General features: G+C 41.3%; 1 protein-coding gene across 2 annotated transcripts in view; it reads left to right on the top strand.

Moving 5' to 3' along the window:
- Positions 1 to 2,994: 2,994 nt before the first annotated feature.
- LOC125230348 (neurogenic locus protein delta) overlaps positions 2,995 to 18,409 on the top strand; it is a 32,869-nt gene continuing 17,454 nt past the window's right edge. Inside the window, exons 1-2 of one of the 2 annotated variants that reach the window (XM_048135484.1) lie at positions 2,995 to 3,250; positions 12,655 to 12,957. In XM_048135484.1, coding sequence (XP_047991441.1) covers positions 3,170 to 3,250; positions 12,655 to 12,957 — 384 coding nt within the window. In that variant the 5' untranslated portion in view covers positions 2,995 to 3,169. Of the gene's footprint in view, positions 3,251 to 12,654; positions 12,958 to 17,949; positions 18,002 to 18,409 lie in introns of those variants that run through there. The other variant, XM_048135492.1, reaches the window with a different exon arrangement.

The raw sequence follows: 18,409 nt of genomic DNA, 5'->3' as shown, positions 1-18,409 counted from the left end.
TTTAAATGTCCTAATATTGTTTCGCCTAACGCCGTTAAAATCCACTTTTTTAGAAGCGATTCGGATTTGTGTGAGGTCACGGTTCTAACCTAACCTAAACCTACCTTTCTAATAGCGAATCGGTTCTGGGTAATGTCATTTTTGGGGCAAAATTTAAATTATGCCAAATGATCGTTAGGCCAAAAGAGCGTTAGGCATTTCATAATTCGGCCAAATGAGTTAGGCCAAGTGATTTTCGAACAAACGTCATTAGGAATGTAGAGGTAGTCCCACAAAAGCAATTATTTGGGCCATTTTTTTCAAAGGTTTCCACTTAGAATCGCGAGCACTTTCAATCCTAATAGGAGAAAAAAAGTGTTCCAAGGTTTTTTAGCCATTCCGTTACCATTTTTTCATACATTTTGTATGGCGGTAATGGAATGGAAGGTTTGAAAAATGTATGGAAGTCTTGGGACATTTTTTTTTCTCCTATAAGGATCGAATAAAATCGCGTAATTACAAAACACGGAGAAACTAAAAAGCAAAAAATAATAAACCATTGAATTCAGATTTCTTATCGGATTGCAATAATCTAAACATCCAAATTATAAACAAATCAATTACTTTTGTAGTCGGTACCAGACCTGTTCATCGCCTTGCTATTCCTGTTTGCACCACCCAACCAAACGCAGGCTGGCACCGACTCCAAAAATAATTGATTTGTTTATAATTTAGATGTTTAGATTATTGCAATCCGCTAAGAAAAATCAATGGTTTATTAATTCAATAAAGGCGGTTTTATTTTTTGTTAAAAAGTTTATTTATTTGTTGATTTTTAGTGGTTCCTATTTGTATGTATTATTTATTTATTCATAATAAACAATTACACTTTTCTCGGGAATAACCAGTTTGTTGGCGCGCTCAGTTCTAACTTTAATCCTTACTGGTTGATAGGTAACGCATGTTGTGTCTTATTTTTACTATTGTTAGTAGAGATAAAGGCGGTTTTAGCTACTTTTTGTTAAAAGTTTATTTATTTGTTGATTTTTAGTGGTTCTACAGGTAATTGATATTCTATGTATCAGTCCGAATATATGTACAGTAGTGAAAGAATTATCCTTTAACTCCTAACCATTGAGGAGTTGACCTTCCATCATCAGCTCAGCCACATAAAGTTATCACCATCAGACGTAAATACTGGTGTACCTTTGAAAAATACACTAAAAACATTACATGTGCCTATAACATTTGAGGAGTTCCCTCGATTTCTCCAAGATCCCATCATCAGACCCCGACTTGGTGCCAATGGAACCATCTCGGGGTTATACCTGATCGAATGAAAAAAAAATTTTGAAAATCGGTCCATGATTCTAGGAGATATCGAATAACATACATACAAAAAAAAAAAAACATTCAGTCGAATTGAGAACCTCCTCCTTTTTTGAAGTCGGTTAAAAAATACCCATGTTACTGATGTTACAAAAAAAAGAGGGGTGGACAACTTTGAAAAAAAAGGCTCATTTACAGCCTGAATAACTAAGCAAACCCTGCATATTAATGTCGCTACGAGATCGTACTCGCGCGTTTGCTACGGAGCGCTACGCCGTAGCACTTGTCATATTATTGTCAACTGCATTGTGCTCGGCCATTCAGGCAATTTATTTCAAAATTACTTATGTTGTTTTCGCCCGCGCGACAGAGTTCGCTACGTGAAATTTTTGCAAATCTACGGTTATTTCAGCTCGTGGTTGCGTACTAAAATGGCACGTGCTAGGCTACTACTTTGACGTGAAGCACAGTGGCATACCTACGTAATCTACCTATTACTTATGCTATAATATTAAGCGACTGAGTTAATCAATGACACTTAATGATTTTAGATCAAATCAGTTTTACAACACTAAATACACTCAGAAATGACTACTACACTGATGAAATGTTTAAACATAAACTAAATGCTAACTCTGAAAAAATCAGCCTAAATCACTACTAAAAATCGCCATCATAAATAGTAAATCATTATATTATTTAATTTATTAAATATAATAATAAATAAATAGTAAATCATTATATTATTTAATTTATTCAATAATTTGTTGACAGGACTATTGTAGCCAATAAGCCTGACATTGTCATAATAGATCGATCGCAACGCCGGGCCGTGCTCGTCGACATCACCATCCCCCATGATGAGAATCTCGTGAAAGCCGAGAAGGACAAGTCCAGTAAGTACCTAGACTTGGCTTACGAGATAACCGCCATGTGGGATGTTGATTCGACGATCATTGTCCCGATAGTCGTTTCAGCGAACGGTATCATAGCGAAGAGTCTCGACCAACATCTCGAGAGACTCTCGCTAGGTGGTTGGATCAAGGGTCAGATGCAGAAGGCGGTGATCTTGGACGCGGCGCGGATAGTCCGACGGTTCCTCTCTCTGCAGCCCTAACCACCGGCAGCTTGGGCCCTGCCCCGCTGCTGGCGGCACCCTAGGTTAGGTTTTTTTATAATGTGTTTATATATTTTGTATTGTTTTGTAAGTGGTTTTGTATTTTACTTTTATAATCATATTATAAAAAAACCTAGCCTAAGAATTAAAATGAATAAAGAGAATAATAACTAAACAATAAATGTCATTTTGGGTAGCTAAAATAGCTACATATTGAGCCACAGGCCATCAAATATATGATGCATAATTATATACATCACCATGCATTTAAGGGTTAACGGAACTCAGTTTTCCAAGTGAGCAAATGTTGATAAATAATAATTGTGCTGTGCCTCTCTTTATATATGTATAAACCAAAAAAAGCTTGTTATTGAAATGTGCTAAAACAGTAAGTTAATTTTTTTTCCATGGATTGGATATGGCACGTGTGACGGCGTGGGGCGCGGGGGCAGGGCACGGAGCCGGCAGATGCGCCGCACAGCGCCATCTCTGGGCGCGACGGCGGCAGCGCGCCAGGTGTCCCGGCCCGCGAGTCCCGCGACCGCCGCGCCTCAGTCCGCTACCACGCGCCGCCGGGAACACACGTCCGTACGGCTCTACGCCGCAACTACACGCGCGCGTTTCGAATACCGGTTCGCAAGTGACCACTTTGTGAGTGACTCCCAGTGAAACTCAGTGTACAGTGCTGTGATGGATTGCAAATCCCGTACTTGCTGACCTACGGCCTAGGCCGGCCTGCGATACATGCTCCGGCGCCGCTGGCCCGGTCGCGCCAGTATGCGCGCCCCTGCGGTGCTGCTCGCCCTGCTAGGGTTTCTACCCCAGGTACTGACACGGGCATCGGCCGTGCGAAACTCTTCAAATCAGAGAGAAGGTTGTTTACGAGAGTTCAGGGTACACTGAATGAGACGCCGGCGGAGCCGACGTCGACCACGACACTCACTTTCCCACGTTGGTGATCGTCCTGGATAGTCGGGAGTCGGTCGTGACCGGGCGCGCGGCCCAGGACGCTTGTGTGTGTCCGATACGTTTACCGAGCAAACATAGTTAGTTGCATAGTTATAAAGAAAGTTCAGGTTTTAATACGACCGGCGCGCGGGGTCAGCTAGGTCGCGACGCGAGCCTCTTCGTTTTAAAATTAGATGCATTCCGAGGCTTCGAATGAAGATCCGTATACCTAGCGCTGGCCCTGCCAGGAATAACTCCAGACGGTGCGTTATTTCAAGCAGGGTTAGTAGTTCGCTCCAGTTAACAATGCCTAAGCCAACTGTTTATTGTCCGTGGCTAATGGACGCGCGTTCTTACTCCGCAGTGCCAACCAACTTGTCAAAAACTCCAAAACATAACCTCAAAACAGGATAGTAACTCGGCTCCTTACTTTGCCTACTAAATGCTACTAGGTCGTTGCCCCGGTCGGTCAAGGTTGCGCTAAGGGCTGGAGTCCTGAGCCAACGATTCTAGATTTCCTGCACTCCTCGGGCGCCGCCAGTCGGCCGTGAAAATTAATTCATTTCTTACGCTAGGTCGTTCACGTCTAAAGTTCAACATATTCAGCTGCTCCCACTTGCTAAACTTATATCTAACATTACCATAACTCATACGCACCTGGCATTCATATCATACTAATTCATTCACAAAGTAATACAATTCCAGTAAAAACGTTTCATAGCAATTAACTAGCGATGAATGCGCGTCTACCACAAACTATTTACTTTTAACCTAATAAACACAGTTAGGTATCTCTGGTATTCAAGTAGTCATTCAGTTTATGTAAACAACTTGTAAAAGACTTGGGAAACAATAATAATCAATTGTCAATCTTCATATTAAAAGCTAACCATTAAATTTAGAATAAGCCTAGCCCACAGGCAGATGTGTTTATTTATGTTATACGTTTATAACAGATCTATTTAATAACATCTACATCTCAGTAAGTAGGTAGGCACATCCGAGAAAAACATGATTCACCAAACGATTTGATACATTTCCAATCAATTACATACTCTTTGCCATTTCGCTAACATTTACGTAGGTCATCTACTATCCAAAATACATTACTGTAATCATAATATGTACTTATTTTGCCCTACCGAAATGACAGCTAGGCATCGATAAAAAATCGATAGCTAACTAAGCAGTCGGGTCGGTTTTTGTTCTCCCGCATCGCGCCAACTAACATTTCGCGAGGGACCTATCCCCATGCGTGCGCGCAAAACGACTACTTATTTATTAACGTACGCGATTATACCGTTATTTCACTAACACACATGTACGCGGATTAAGAACGAGTGTTTGTAGATAGGTGTCGATTCCGGCGACATAGTGATTTTGGTTAAGTTTTTATCGTTTTATAACCAGACAGGCTGGTTAAATTACTAACTATGGTGTCCGGCCGCACACTCGCGTCTCCTATAGATTTAGGTGTCTATTTATAGCCGTGCGTGTGTATGCGTGCGAGTGAGTTTTAAAGCCATTATACATTATGAATGAAGTCGCGTTGTTTCATAAGGCAGCGTTCCCACTTATACGTCGCGTGTCTCGGGGCGCGCAAAGGGCGTCCGCGCCACGCCACCTGAGTGTAATTCAAAAAGCGTCTCCTCAGTACATTTTGTATAGGAAGGACGTAAGGCGCGCCGCCAAGCGGCGCGGCGCGTGCCCCGCCGCCGCCACGCCACCTGGGGCGCGTCTTACGTCTTTCCTATACAAAATGTACTGAGGAGGCGTTTTTTGAATTACACTGAAGCGGCGTGGCGCGGACGCCCGTTGCGCGCCCCGAGACACGCGACGCTCTGGTGTGGCCGGTCACTAAAAAAACGGTATTTTGCGTCCAGAGCGGAGGACTGGTTTGCTCCTGGCTACGTGACGACGGCGGGCATTGATGTAATTGTCCCCCGATCGAGTCGATTCTTTATGATGTATCGAGCATCCGCAGTGGAAGCGATTGAAGAGCGTTTTTGTTTTGTGGCTCATTAAGTGCAAGCTGGCTGCCGAGCCGCCGCGGGCATCGCGTGAGCCGCGCCGGCAGCCTCGGAAGCAGCGGAAACACGTCTGCCCAAACCGCAATTCCAATTTCGTCAAATTGTTCATAAGTAAATAATAATCATCCATCGATAGAAGGATAACGCCGTTTAATATGTGCACTCCTCCAATTTTATTCGATTGTAATTATTATATCATTTATACTTTTACGCCAGTTACCTATTTCAAACAAACACATTTTGATTGAAACTCGGGAACTAAATTCGGGGTGCAAAATCAATTATTTTATAAGTAAGACGAGTGTCTACTACTCGGTTAACAATTTACACTAGTTTTAAACGTATAACACATAGGTATCTCGATTGTGCTACATATGGACATAAACTTCTTTTTTTCTAAGTCTGATCGACATTGCATTTAATGCCGAGATTATTGCTGCATTTTATGAGTATTTCTGTATAATATCAGGTAAGTAGGGTACCTACATATACTTGATTGCTCGGCGCCTGAAGCATATCTAGGACATAGCTGGTCATAGCTCGCATGGAACGCTGTGCGTGTTATTGCGTTATGATTTGTGATATAACTAATATAAATTGAATTCGCGCAGCCTACTTAGAATTGACCAGTAAGTCGCGACATGTATGCATGCACGGTGCACCCACATACGGCCGCTGTAAACTAAAAGGTCTAATGTCTGTTAGAGTTCCGAAGACACTTCAGCCGTTTCGAAGTGAGGCGGCGGCATAGCTGGCCAGCAGGTGTGCTGACCGGCTAAAGGACTCAACATCTGCTTTTTTCTCAACTTACAAGAAATTGTCTACCACGAGGTCTCTTATCACAGTTAGTTGTTTAACCGCCTCTTGATAGCCGCCAAACATTAGTGAGAATAGCTAGAAACTAAGTTATGCACATAATTTCGCGGTTCTAGTACCTACCTAGCTCCCCGTGTAAAAAAGTTCCCATAGTTAATTTCGTGTTATTACTGTCAAATTTGCAGGATAATGGACAAATGGTAGTCGTAAATATGGTGGTTAGCGCCTAGTGGGTGGCAGTACTTTAGTAACAATGTACAGTTTCTCTGAATTTTCCCATCGTCCAAGTCGCCACCTGCCGCGATTTCGGCCGTCGCACACGTTTTCACAACAACAATTAATCGCCGTATGTCATGTTAGTCGCAATAAGCATTTAAGTATGTGAAACTTTAACGGACCAACCCTGTTATAATTTCGTCCATTGTCCAAAACGGTTTTTGTTCTATGAGAACCGGCTCAATTATGAGAGACCTCCTTGTACGAAACTCGTATAATCGTCGGTTTTTAACAGCTTAACTATGAGAAACTGAGGTTTTGGTTTCATTGTCCCGTGTATGTAATTGTGGGCCCACGCATGCCGAATACGAATAGAAGGGACTGTCTGCGCCTAGCGCGACATCTCCGACAAATGAAGAGGTGACGTACTGCCAGAACCTCCGCAGAACACGGACCGATACTCTCCGAGGTGCAGAATTTCTTTCATTATGAGCTCTTAAACTTTTTGTCGCACGACCGGACGCTTAATTGATTCCCGATCTCCCGGCAAAAAGGCCACACGGCCGCCTGGATCATTGATCAGATTACGCAATGTCGCCAAACTGGATGCTCGGGGAAGTCAATATTATGCATTATTTATAAACACACGCATAACTTGACGTCCGCGAGCTTACTTAGCAGGGATTGCTGGAAAGGCTCAATGGCATTCGTAAATTGAAAACTAATTGACATCGATCCTTAAGCGGCGCGTTTTGGAACGGTTTTAATTTTGTACTTGCAACTGTACGCTTCTAATTTACGACTTTATTGTCTTCACTACGCAAGTATTATTTTAATTTATGGTATTGTCTAAAACGTACTCGGATAGGGAATTATTCCGAAACGGGTAGACGTGCCAGCGATGCTGTGGGTTGCACAACCTCCAGCGCCATAGCCAAGAGATGAGTCTGTCGAGCTTCTGTAGATGTGGGTTGAAAGTTAAGGTTGTTAAATGACAGTTATGAATGCTCAAATTCACACTGCGAAATAATTACTCAACTACGGAGGCGTTTAAATTAATTGCGTCGTTTCGAGTGTCCCACACTTAGAAACTTTATTGTTCTGTATGTGGGTAAAGTTTCTAAAATAAAGAAGCAATTATAAGAGTAAATTTGCCTAGTGTCCCCGTACACGTCGGTTACACTCGAACGGGCACGATTAAATTTCTCCATACGAGATACGTCGAGATACGCGCGGACGTACCGGTGCATAGCGTTTCATAACTAGCACATTACTATGATGGAGCCGAACTAATTTACTTAATCTGTTAGTATCCAATTCATATGCAGATTTCGATGGAGCAATCGCAACGAATCTTAAACCTATTCGACTACCTAGATAGCTAACTTATTAGATTTACTCAGCTTCAACTTCCTCCAGCCGACAACCAGATTGCCATATACACAGAGCAATGGATATGATTTATATGAATGTGTAAAACTAGTATGATTAAGCCAATGCGATCGACTGAGTTATTGGTGTTGCAATTGTTATATGTATATGCAGGTATAAAGTTCCCAGGAATTCCGAGTATATAGACATGATTTATTGCGTCTTACGTGTCATTTTTCCGCCTGAGAACGTCTAGACTGATTGAATAATAAAGGTGGACAATCAACGAAAGTAATATAAGTTCCGTATTGAATCTCGGTTCACACGTAGGTATAATCCCAATAACAATTCGAGTATGAAGATCGGGCCGCGATAGGTACAGCGCGCGATCGCAGCGAGCGAACACCAACGCACGAAATCTCAATTCCCTTGCACAACACGCTTAAACAACCGCAAAATACCTTATTATGCGCTTTCCATATACGATCCAGGCAATCTACGGGCCTATTACGCTCCGTGATTCCCGACTAATTCACAATTCCGACCTTCCATACTAAGTTTCTTTATGCGAGCAGCTGCGAAATTAACAAAGAGCGACTTTTGTCGCGCCGATTTTAACGTTTTGTTCCATTTGAGATGACATTCTGTGTGCAAGACGTCTGAAAGCCGCCCTTTGTGCGATTGTTGCTTTAAAGTTTTCTCGAAACTTTGGTCATCGCTAGCAACAACACCCATTCATCGTCATGTTTTTTCATTACGCGATCAATTTACCCCGAGACCGTAGCTATTTTTAATCTGAACATCTTTATGACACGTGGCGCGTAACTGAAAAATAACTGATTAAAAAAATAAATCATGCTGACGGCCTAATTTATAGCATTGCGAATTCGGATGCACCGGAGGCCACATCGTCGCGATATTAAAAGACTGTTTGGGTGTTTATTTTAACACATTTCGCTCGTGTGTAACGGCCGAGATGAAAAACATTCCCCTGCGTTTCATTATTTGAGCTATTTTTAGACTTCGCTCAACCTGCCGTCTGGAGCAAAGTGTTTACTGCTGGCTTACTTACATACAATGGTGTTCACATTATTACTCCTTATTAGGGCTCCCTCGTACTGAATCCCTATTAGCGGAGTGTTTGTGCGAGTTCGTTGGGGTTGAGCAATGCGTAATGGACAGACTGATGTAATAGTAAATATAACTACGTTGTATTATTTAATCATTTTGACACACCAATTCTGCATTTGTCGGTGAAAGCCCAGTGTAATTAATGGAAAAGGAATTAATGTATCACGATATGTTACCGGCCGCTATCTATTGCGCGATCGTTTATTAAGTGGGTACCTACTTCCTCAAATCAATTTAGACGGTTTCGTTGGGACTTACACAGTCGCAATTAATGCTACAGCCATTGCTTTCTTCAAAAAAAAAAAAACATTGAATATTAATGTTCACGAGTCTGACGTCTAAAGCATTAAATGTAAAGTCGTATGTTAAATAAATGAGACTCATCTCGAACGCATTTAATTGATTACTGGCACAAGTGGCACATAAACCTTACATAATCAAGGTGAAACTATTTATCTTATTTAGGTATTTATATATTGTTAATTAAGGGCTACGTCATAAAGCTTAACACGTTTACAGCCGTATTTTCAAAACATCAATCAGGCAGTCGTGTCATACCGCCCGAAGACATCATAAGATAAAAGTTATTCGGTAGTCGAGCAGTAAGCATTATTTAATTGTTAGTTTGTGGTCTGCCCGCGGCTGCGCCCGCGCTCGTCCCGTTGCCTTTTTTACAAGCCTAATTGTTTAATTTACCGTTTAACCTAAACAATAAACTGTAACTCAGGCTCTAAAGGTCATACCTCCAATTACTTACTATTTACTATAAATCCAAGTTTGAGTTAAATGAAAGAGATCGATTAGATCTTAGATCGTATAAGTATGTATTATCAGAGACATATGTAACTCCGTATAGACAGATACAGTCTAAGAAAAAATAGATGGTGATAGTGATGGCGCTCGGCTAGATGGCGCTAATATTAATATTTGACGTTTTGAATTTTTGACACATATCAAGCTAAGAATATGGGCCAAATTGTCAAAACTGAGGTTCAAAAGTTTTAAGCCTGTGTCGAGAGATGGCAGTCTATGCACTGTGATTACACATTTTACTTGACAGTAACTCTATAATACCTACTCGATCCTCTTTGGTATTATACATGTGCCTACCGGTTAGAACTGCATCGCTTGCTACTAAAATTGATGAACAAAGTTCCTAATGTTCCTATGCCACAATTTATCATAATCCTTGCTACTATAACTCGTTTTATAAACAATACATCAACTCGATAACAAAAAACCGGCCAAGAGCGTGTCGGGCCACGCTCAGTGTAGGGTTCCGTAGTTTTTCGTATTTTTCTCAAAAACTACTGAACCTATCAAGTTCAAAACAATTTTCCTAGAAAGTTTTTATAAAGTTCTACTTTTGTGATTTTTTTCATATTTTTTAAACATATGGTTCAAAAGTTAGAGGGGGGGGGACGCACTTTTTTTCCTTTAGGAGCGATTATTTCCGAAAATATTAATATTATCAAAAAACGATCTTAGTAAACCCTTATTCATTTTTAAATACCTATCCAAAAATATATCATACGTTGGGGTTGGAATGAAAAAAAATATCAGCCCCCACTTTACATGTAGGGGGGTACCCTAATAAAACATTTTTTTCCATTTTTTATTTTTGCACTTTGTTGGCGTGATTGATATACATATTGGTACCAAATTTCAGCTTTATAGTGCTTACGGTTACTGAGATTATCCGCGGACGGACGGACGGACGGACGGACGGACGGACGGACGGACGGACGGACGGACGGACGGACGGACAGACAGACATGGCGAAACTATAAGGGTTCCTAGTTGACTACGGAACCCTAAAAAGGGGATGTTTAGAGTGCCCGTAACTTTTTTGGAGCATTTTTTTCTTTCCGCTCCTACCTGTAGGACCACGTGGATGTGTGAAGAGCGAGTCATCTTTAGCTAGTTAGTGTGGTTAGAGCGAGACGTACGACGTGTTTTACACTTTCTTGAGTCCAACCCTAGCCACAGCAGGCAGGAAGTCTGGTGAAATCTGGTGTCTTTTTACCACATTTGTTTAACCGGGGGTAAGTTTTGACACAGACGTCCTACTGAAGAGATAACGCTGAATACTCGCATTGTTCCTCATTCAGATTATTTTTAAGTTAGCGATTTATCGCTATCGTGGGAATCGCGGTTTATCGCTGTTTGTTAAATTATTGCATCTTTATGACTATTAATTTGCTTAATATATTTTACGAGGCAGACGGTATAAGGACTGATTACTTAAAAATATATTATCAGACTCATTATTTAAGATTCAAATCACAGCGGCGTTTAATAGCGGGAGTCAAGCTTTATGAATCTAATTTATAGTAATCCATCAAATAATCAATTAGATCGAAAGGAAACGATTGTTGTTTTTATTAAGCGGCAACACTATCCATACCGAGCCGGCGGTGATTCGCTGAGACGCCATAACTTAATATCTACCACTTCCTTCCGATGCCATATAAACATCGCTCCTTCCCATTCAAGCCCTGTCTTTATTGAAATTAAAAGTATGTATGTATGTAAGTTTTAATACGCTTAAGAACTGCGTTGATATAAAAATAATTATTGAACTGCTGTTCAGTGCATGCTTAAGCGCATTCCCTGGTGTATGAGTCTTAGAGCTATGCCTTTATGCGACGAACAACTGTGCGTATTGATGTACAAGGGTTAAACTACCCTGGAGGGAACAAAAACTCGCTATTATTATTCATTGTTAACAAAAAACTCGGGGAATTTGAGTCATTTAGCTGACGACTGCTTATCTATCATCAGTAGCCGGCTACACATTTTTCATCAATTTTTGATCCTGGCAGCTAAGGAAAAATATACAAACAATGCGTGGGGGATCCGAACATTTGACAATTTTATAGTCATTGTTTATTTTTTCCATTTTGACTTGTTTTCATCCTTTTGGCAACTTTTTAATATTAATTCTTATTCTTAGAACAAATTAATTTATCCTCATAGAAACCACTTGCCACCGTGTCCGAATGGCCGAGTGGTTTAGGTATCCGTCGCGATAACGGAGGACGCTGGTTCGAATCCAGCTTTGAACACTTGAAGGCCTTGGTAATTTTTCCTTGTATATGACATTTATTTCAGTTTATAGTTTTTAATATTAAGCCTTCTTTGCCGTACTCATAATCCTTATTGTCTACAAACGTGGCTATTTATTTACATCGAATAAAATGATAATAGGTCCCCACTATCGTATTAAAAATTTGCTATTTTGTGTGGAAAAAACAACTAGAGCCCAGATAATATTGTTTCTAAATGGAAAAAAAACTAATGCTACACTTAATAGTCGTTCGAAATATGAATCGGATTAAGGGTGTCGCGCACAGTGAAGTCACCCCACATGCTCGCAAGCTCGCAACCCTACTTTTGAACGACCCACATAGTGTCCAGTAAAACCGTTAATGTCTCCCGGTCGATACAGCACGGCCAGTTGTGCAAATACTCAATCTGTTTGAGGATTACATCTTGGGGGTGTCGAAAGTTGTATCACTTACACCAGGCTCCCTGTTTGTCTTGTCAATACGATATTGATAAATGAACTCGACTATACGGTGGAGACGACGTTTACGTCGTTGCTTTTATTACTAACCTCCATAAAAGGTTATTCGACCGTCATTAGTTGAAACGCGGTGTTTTCTTTTAGACAGTTGATTTAGAACCGTACTTTAATTGAATGTTTTGTTTCAGGTGCTGACGTCTGGTTTCTTCGAACTTAGGATAAAAAGTTTTACTAACCCAATGGGTAGGTTAAGTAGTGGCCAGTGCTGTGATGGTTCCTCAAGTAGTAGTGATGCGCCCTGCCTGGCGCCGTGCAGGACTAAATTCCGCGTGTGCCTCAAGATTTACCAAGCGAATATCGATACGACATCACCTTGTACCTTCGGTGATATTACGACACCAGTGCTCGGAGGAAACTCTTTGGATGTGCCCAACCTTAATGTGAAAGGATTCACCAATCCCATCGTGTTCCCGTTCGACTTTACGTGGCCGGTAAGTGTTTAAAATCTATTGAAACTACTATTGATAACAGCCCAACACTTCATTAATTTTGTAAGCAATAATAGTAAAATCAATACGTCGTAAAAAAGCATTAAGTAGCAACCCTACATTAATAAATCAATGCCGCCGATGTTACCAACATTCAAATTCCAATAATCCACGAAGGCCGCGTCTCAGCCGCTGTAAATAATAGTAAAAAAGAAATTACGGGATTCTGTATTCAAATTTGACAGAAGCGATGACGATAAGAATACTTGATGTTTTAACGAGCGCGTGGGATGGTTCAGGCTTTCAATGGTTCATTTTTAATTAATTGTTAAATCGTCGTACGTGTGTTATTAGAGGCAGTTCTTATGGTTAACCTTCGGCGCGCCGCGTTCTCATCTCCAGACGATTACCTACTTAAAGCCGGCTGGGATCGTGATTCGATATTGTAATTACCTGTTATTTATTTACTTGTTTAGATCTATCTCGCGTTCAAGGATAACGGACATCTTAATTGGGCCTAAGTTACGGTTATTCCGCCGGCGTGAATTGTCTCTGGCCGCACTGTGGACACTGGAGGTTTCGAGTGCTATTTGTATTTTATTTAGCGGCCCGCTTCAAATGTCGTACCGTCTCGTAATGTTTGAACAAACAAACGCTCCTAAGCTCGGCTTGCACAAGCTCGGACCATCTGGAGAAAAACGTGGCATTTGGTAACTAAAGAAACTGCAGGTAGACAACCGTGAAACACACACCGCAAACGAAATTGTAAGACTATACAGTGTGGTTCCTGTGTTCTCCATTGGCCACATAGTTCCGAATGAATTAATGTTAAATTGAAATTTCCTGTTTAAATTCCCATAGTGGTCTATTGTCAAACATATGGTGTAGCTTGGGACCAATTGAGCGAAAACCACGCGAAATAATCCCGTCAATCAAATTTCGGTAGTGACAGTGACGGCCGAAGCTTCCTCGCCACTACCGAATTCACACCATATGTCCTTTATCTTAGCCGTAGCCAGGTGGATAAATGGTTTCCATTTGCTGGAACAGTACATATGTTCCGCTCTGACAGATACTTTATAGGTACGCACTGAAGAAGCACTCGACAGCGACACGTCACGGCCTCACGACCTGATCGTGCTGGAAATAGGTACATCGCATTTCATTATACATATAATTCACCCTAAGAAGCATTATTAACTGAGTTTTTTTTCTCACAATGAGGTCATCGACGGACCGAGAAGAGCCTGTTTCACGAGGCATATCGCCCGCACGAATAAATATGTACGCGTAATGTTGGTATATGCCTGGTACACGTTCTGCGCGCCTTCGTGACTGGCCGGGCAGGTGAACGGCGCTCGCTTTAAAAAGGATCGGCGGCGTTCGATTTTCGAAATTGACATTTAATTTAGTCATCGACAAGCCGTGTCGATGGCCAGCATCACAATATTTTGAAACGCGATCCGCGCGATCGCGCGCTCCGCCTCGGCTAACGGTCGAGGTTGTATTACATCCCTGCCTGGAGCCGGGAGAATCGATTTCGTCACAACTGCATCCGAACTTTTTTATCTGATCCGTAGTGAAATAACCTCAGCCTTAACCAGATACGACCTCCCGATAATAGGTCATGAGCATATTAATATTACTGACAACATCGAACAGTGAAATTACAAGCACGGCGTGCGCGTTAACGACGCATAGAAACGATTCATCATCCGTTTAAAGAAAGAGATGGCTCACTCCAAAAAGAAATCTCATTTGTATTCAGCCGCCCGGCTGGCGGCTGGGTTTCATTTATTTTACTCTTAAACAATTTGTGTTTGTAAATCACAAGTTTTATATTGTAATACAGCTTTGTGAAGCCCGTTAGTCCGGATGTCGCGACATAAGCGACTCGGCGCACGTAGCTTGTATGCGAGTTTAATTGTTACGTGTCTCGAGGAAAGGTTAATGCTGCTCAGGGCTAATTGTGCCCTTCGCGGGGCTGCTCCGAGTAGAATGAAACTGTTCATTCATTCACTGAGGACCGTTACTCGGCGCCATTTTGATCCGCAATTACTTTTAAAGATGAGGGAAACGGGGTAACGCAAGGTGTACTCATACCGTGAGGTAAAATGTCAGAGTGTACTTCCGCGCATGCCTCGCGCATGCCGCCCGCTGACCGTGAACTATACTTTTTATAGATTCACTTTAGATCCGTATTGCTTTAGACATTACTCATCTCGGTTTATCTTGATAAATGGACTCGCATTGTTGTTAAATTGTCGATAAAAACTGTTGAAATTTTGAATTCTTGTGTTATTAGTTAATTAACTGTATACCTATCTCATGTATGTACAGTAATTTCTTTCGACAATTTTAATAAAGTAAGTTAACATCATTGAATGGAGATGGATACATAAACTAACGTGTTCCTAGGTCCCTACTAAGGCTAATTGAATCGGAGCGAGTTATGCACAAATTTGAGTTTTTATACTTTTGTACATTTTTTTAGTGTATTCGGTTCGGCCGAGCGTGGCGTTCCCAGCGACGCGGGGGGCGCGCTACAATTGGTTAATTGTGAATCTTCCAAACCGAATCTAGAGAATTCAATTGTTATGTTTTAAATTAATAGGTATGCCGCTATTCCGACGCCTTTAAGTGAAAATTACATTCGACACAACAACAGTATGCAAATTACAAGATACGACGAACGACATGTGTAAAAATTTTCCAGAGAGCCTTTACACAATATGTGTTATTAACATTGGCCGTCCGCGAGGAAACAGACAACTAGCAAGAGATTGTTTCACACTTTGCATGTTTCGTCAATAGTTTCACGCTCTACATATGTGCGTACGTACGTACGTAATTTAGCATTTCAATGAAAGTCGACAACCTAGTAGGCCAGTGACTTGGCGAGGTTCGAATATAGAAGATGATCAAGAAGATAACGTTGTGACGTCAATGAATTCGAATTTCAAAACAATAGTACGGTAACGCACGCTGCCTCAGCAGCCGAGACATTGTCACCGTGAGAACGCTGCCACTTCTTACTCCGCTAGCGGCCTCTCCATTAGAAAGTAATTAACAATACATTTCACGTCGCATAAAAACTTCACACCACGAATCGTAACATGAAACTGGGTTCAAATCGCCCATAATTACGATCGAATTGTAATCGGTTATGCGGGCATTGTTATTCCGCGGGCGAGCCGTTACATAAGCCGGGCACACACGAAAAACGGAAAACGTTACCTTCGTACGGATCATCGACTCGTTACTTCAGACTGGTAACGCGATAGTGCGTCGGACGCTTTATATTAAACCATAGATCGCCGAGCACAACTTCCGTCTACCGAGTTTTTTCACGTAAAGAACGCTCTTAATAATTTCCTTTATCTCAATCCGCCCGCGCCGGGATCCGCTTAAAATACTTACCCCTACATCCGCTTCTTTTAATAAAGTCTACTGATCTACGGAATGCCGCGTGGTTTGCTCTCGTACCGTCTTTATCTCCCGGCCGTTAATACAGAACAAAATAATTAAATAAAATTGCTCGAAATGGGGAATGACGACAGCCATTGCAAATCAACTTAATCACTATTTCATAAGTTTCAAAATTAAACAATCGGAGCGTGTATAATTGGTACGTTCGCATTGTTCAAGTGAGTGCGCAGGTATTCGGCAACCTTATCAATTAACGGCGAGTTTTCTACTGAATCCGCCTAAATAAACCGCCGCACAATAGCAGCGATGCCTCAATTATGCCGGGCCTTCCGGGTGCTACAACAACAATCCCACGTCCACACTTCTCAAATAAAATCTCACTTGAGATTATGATTAGTCATAGACAAGCAGATAAAGAAAATAAGCTCATCAACCGACTGAATAGACAATAAACTTTACCGGTTTTGTTATTACGGGCGGCTAGAGCCGAACGCTAAGAAAACACTCCTTTTTCAAATGAACGCTCATTTACGGCCAGATCCTGACATTTTAATTGCATCTCTCAAATCATTTACGGCCGCTAGCGCTAGTAAAATCGTGTTCAAAGAGCCCGATATGTTTTAGAAAAGTTTGCATGGATTTTTTGTCATCGCTGTAGTCGAAAACGAGTTATTTAACAAGATAAATATCAAACACAAAATTGAAATGAAGATCAACCGCGTCGCGTTCCCAGTCACCATTTTAAGCTGCGTTCCATTTTTATTAGTTGACGGTGGTCGTTCGGGTGCGTTCTCACGTCGCGAGGGCGCGTCGGGCCCTCAAATCTGCAATGATGAAATTCCTCGCATTCCTGGCTTTATTCACCACATGCGCTCAATTTCTAGGAATTCTGAGTCGCAGTACGCTCATGTGGCGGGCGGTATCCACGACCGGGCGAATAAATCCCGCTCATTATAGGGTACATACTACATACATACTCGTATGTACCAAGCGAGAGGCGCACTAATATTCACTTGCACCCTTATAAGCATATATGTATATCATCGTGTCAAAGGCCGATCGTAATCTGGGAACTACTAAACTGTAGACTGGAACGGTCGTTTTACATACGACTGATAGTATTGGTTGAGCGCGATTACATCTCGATGTCCTATTGAAGACTCCACTCCGGGATATTTCTCGGAACGCACGTCTCCATTGTTGATCCGCTAGATTAGTCGCTGGTTATCGCTCTTCTTGTGATTGTAAAACGCACTTAGTTTATTTCCATTCGCTACAACCGTGACCAGAGTACAAACTCGTCACTTTTCTATGTATTACTCATCGAGTGTTTGTCTGTTCTCATGATATGCAAAGTAGAACGGGAAACCAGGGAGTTTGAGTCTATTGGAGAGTTCCGCGTATTAAATAAATTCTAATCGGTTTAAGTAAACACTTGATATTGAGTTTGCTAATTTGAAAACTTAAACTTGACGACCATGTTGTAATCTTAATCATAAATGATGGGTTGCGTTACTGGTTTAATTCAGCGCGGGCCCCTAATTATAAATATCGTTTGTGATCGTGTCTCGACCTGCGCGGCGCGGCGGAGGCTGTCCGCGCATCATCTTGGGATCCGGTGAGCTGATAATGAGCTGTTTATTTGTACCGCGGTTTCGGTTTCTTACCCTTCTCTTATCACCTCAATCTAAGCTTTCCGATGACTTCAAAATTTGTTAACTTTAGTTTTAATTAGTAATCTTTTCCAGATCTTCACTGCATATAAAAATTAAAATATATTTGCGAAACGTTATCTTATCATATAGGTAGGTATAGATACAAACATATGTTTTAGTTTTTTTTTATAATTACATTATAAACTTTATGACGATGTGACCTACATAATACATAGCTTTCAATTTATTACTAAAACAATCTGTTTGAAATTCACATATTTAAGAAATGTAAAGTAATATTGACTAACGCTCCAAGTCCACCCTGTATGCGCCATTCAAATCATTCCGTAGTTTATTGCGGACATTTTCAT

This window comes from Leguminivora glycinivorella, chromosome 1, assembly GCF_023078275.1.
Source record: "Leguminivora glycinivorella isolate SPB_JAAS2020 chromosome 1, LegGlyc_1.1, whole genome shotgun sequence".
NCBI classification, from domain to species: Eukaryota; Metazoa; Arthropoda; class Insecta; order Lepidoptera; family Tortricidae; genus Leguminivora; species Leguminivora glycinivorella.
The sequence above is the reverse complement of the archived record's forward strand: the minus strand, read 5'-3'. Positions and strand labels throughout refer to the sequence as shown.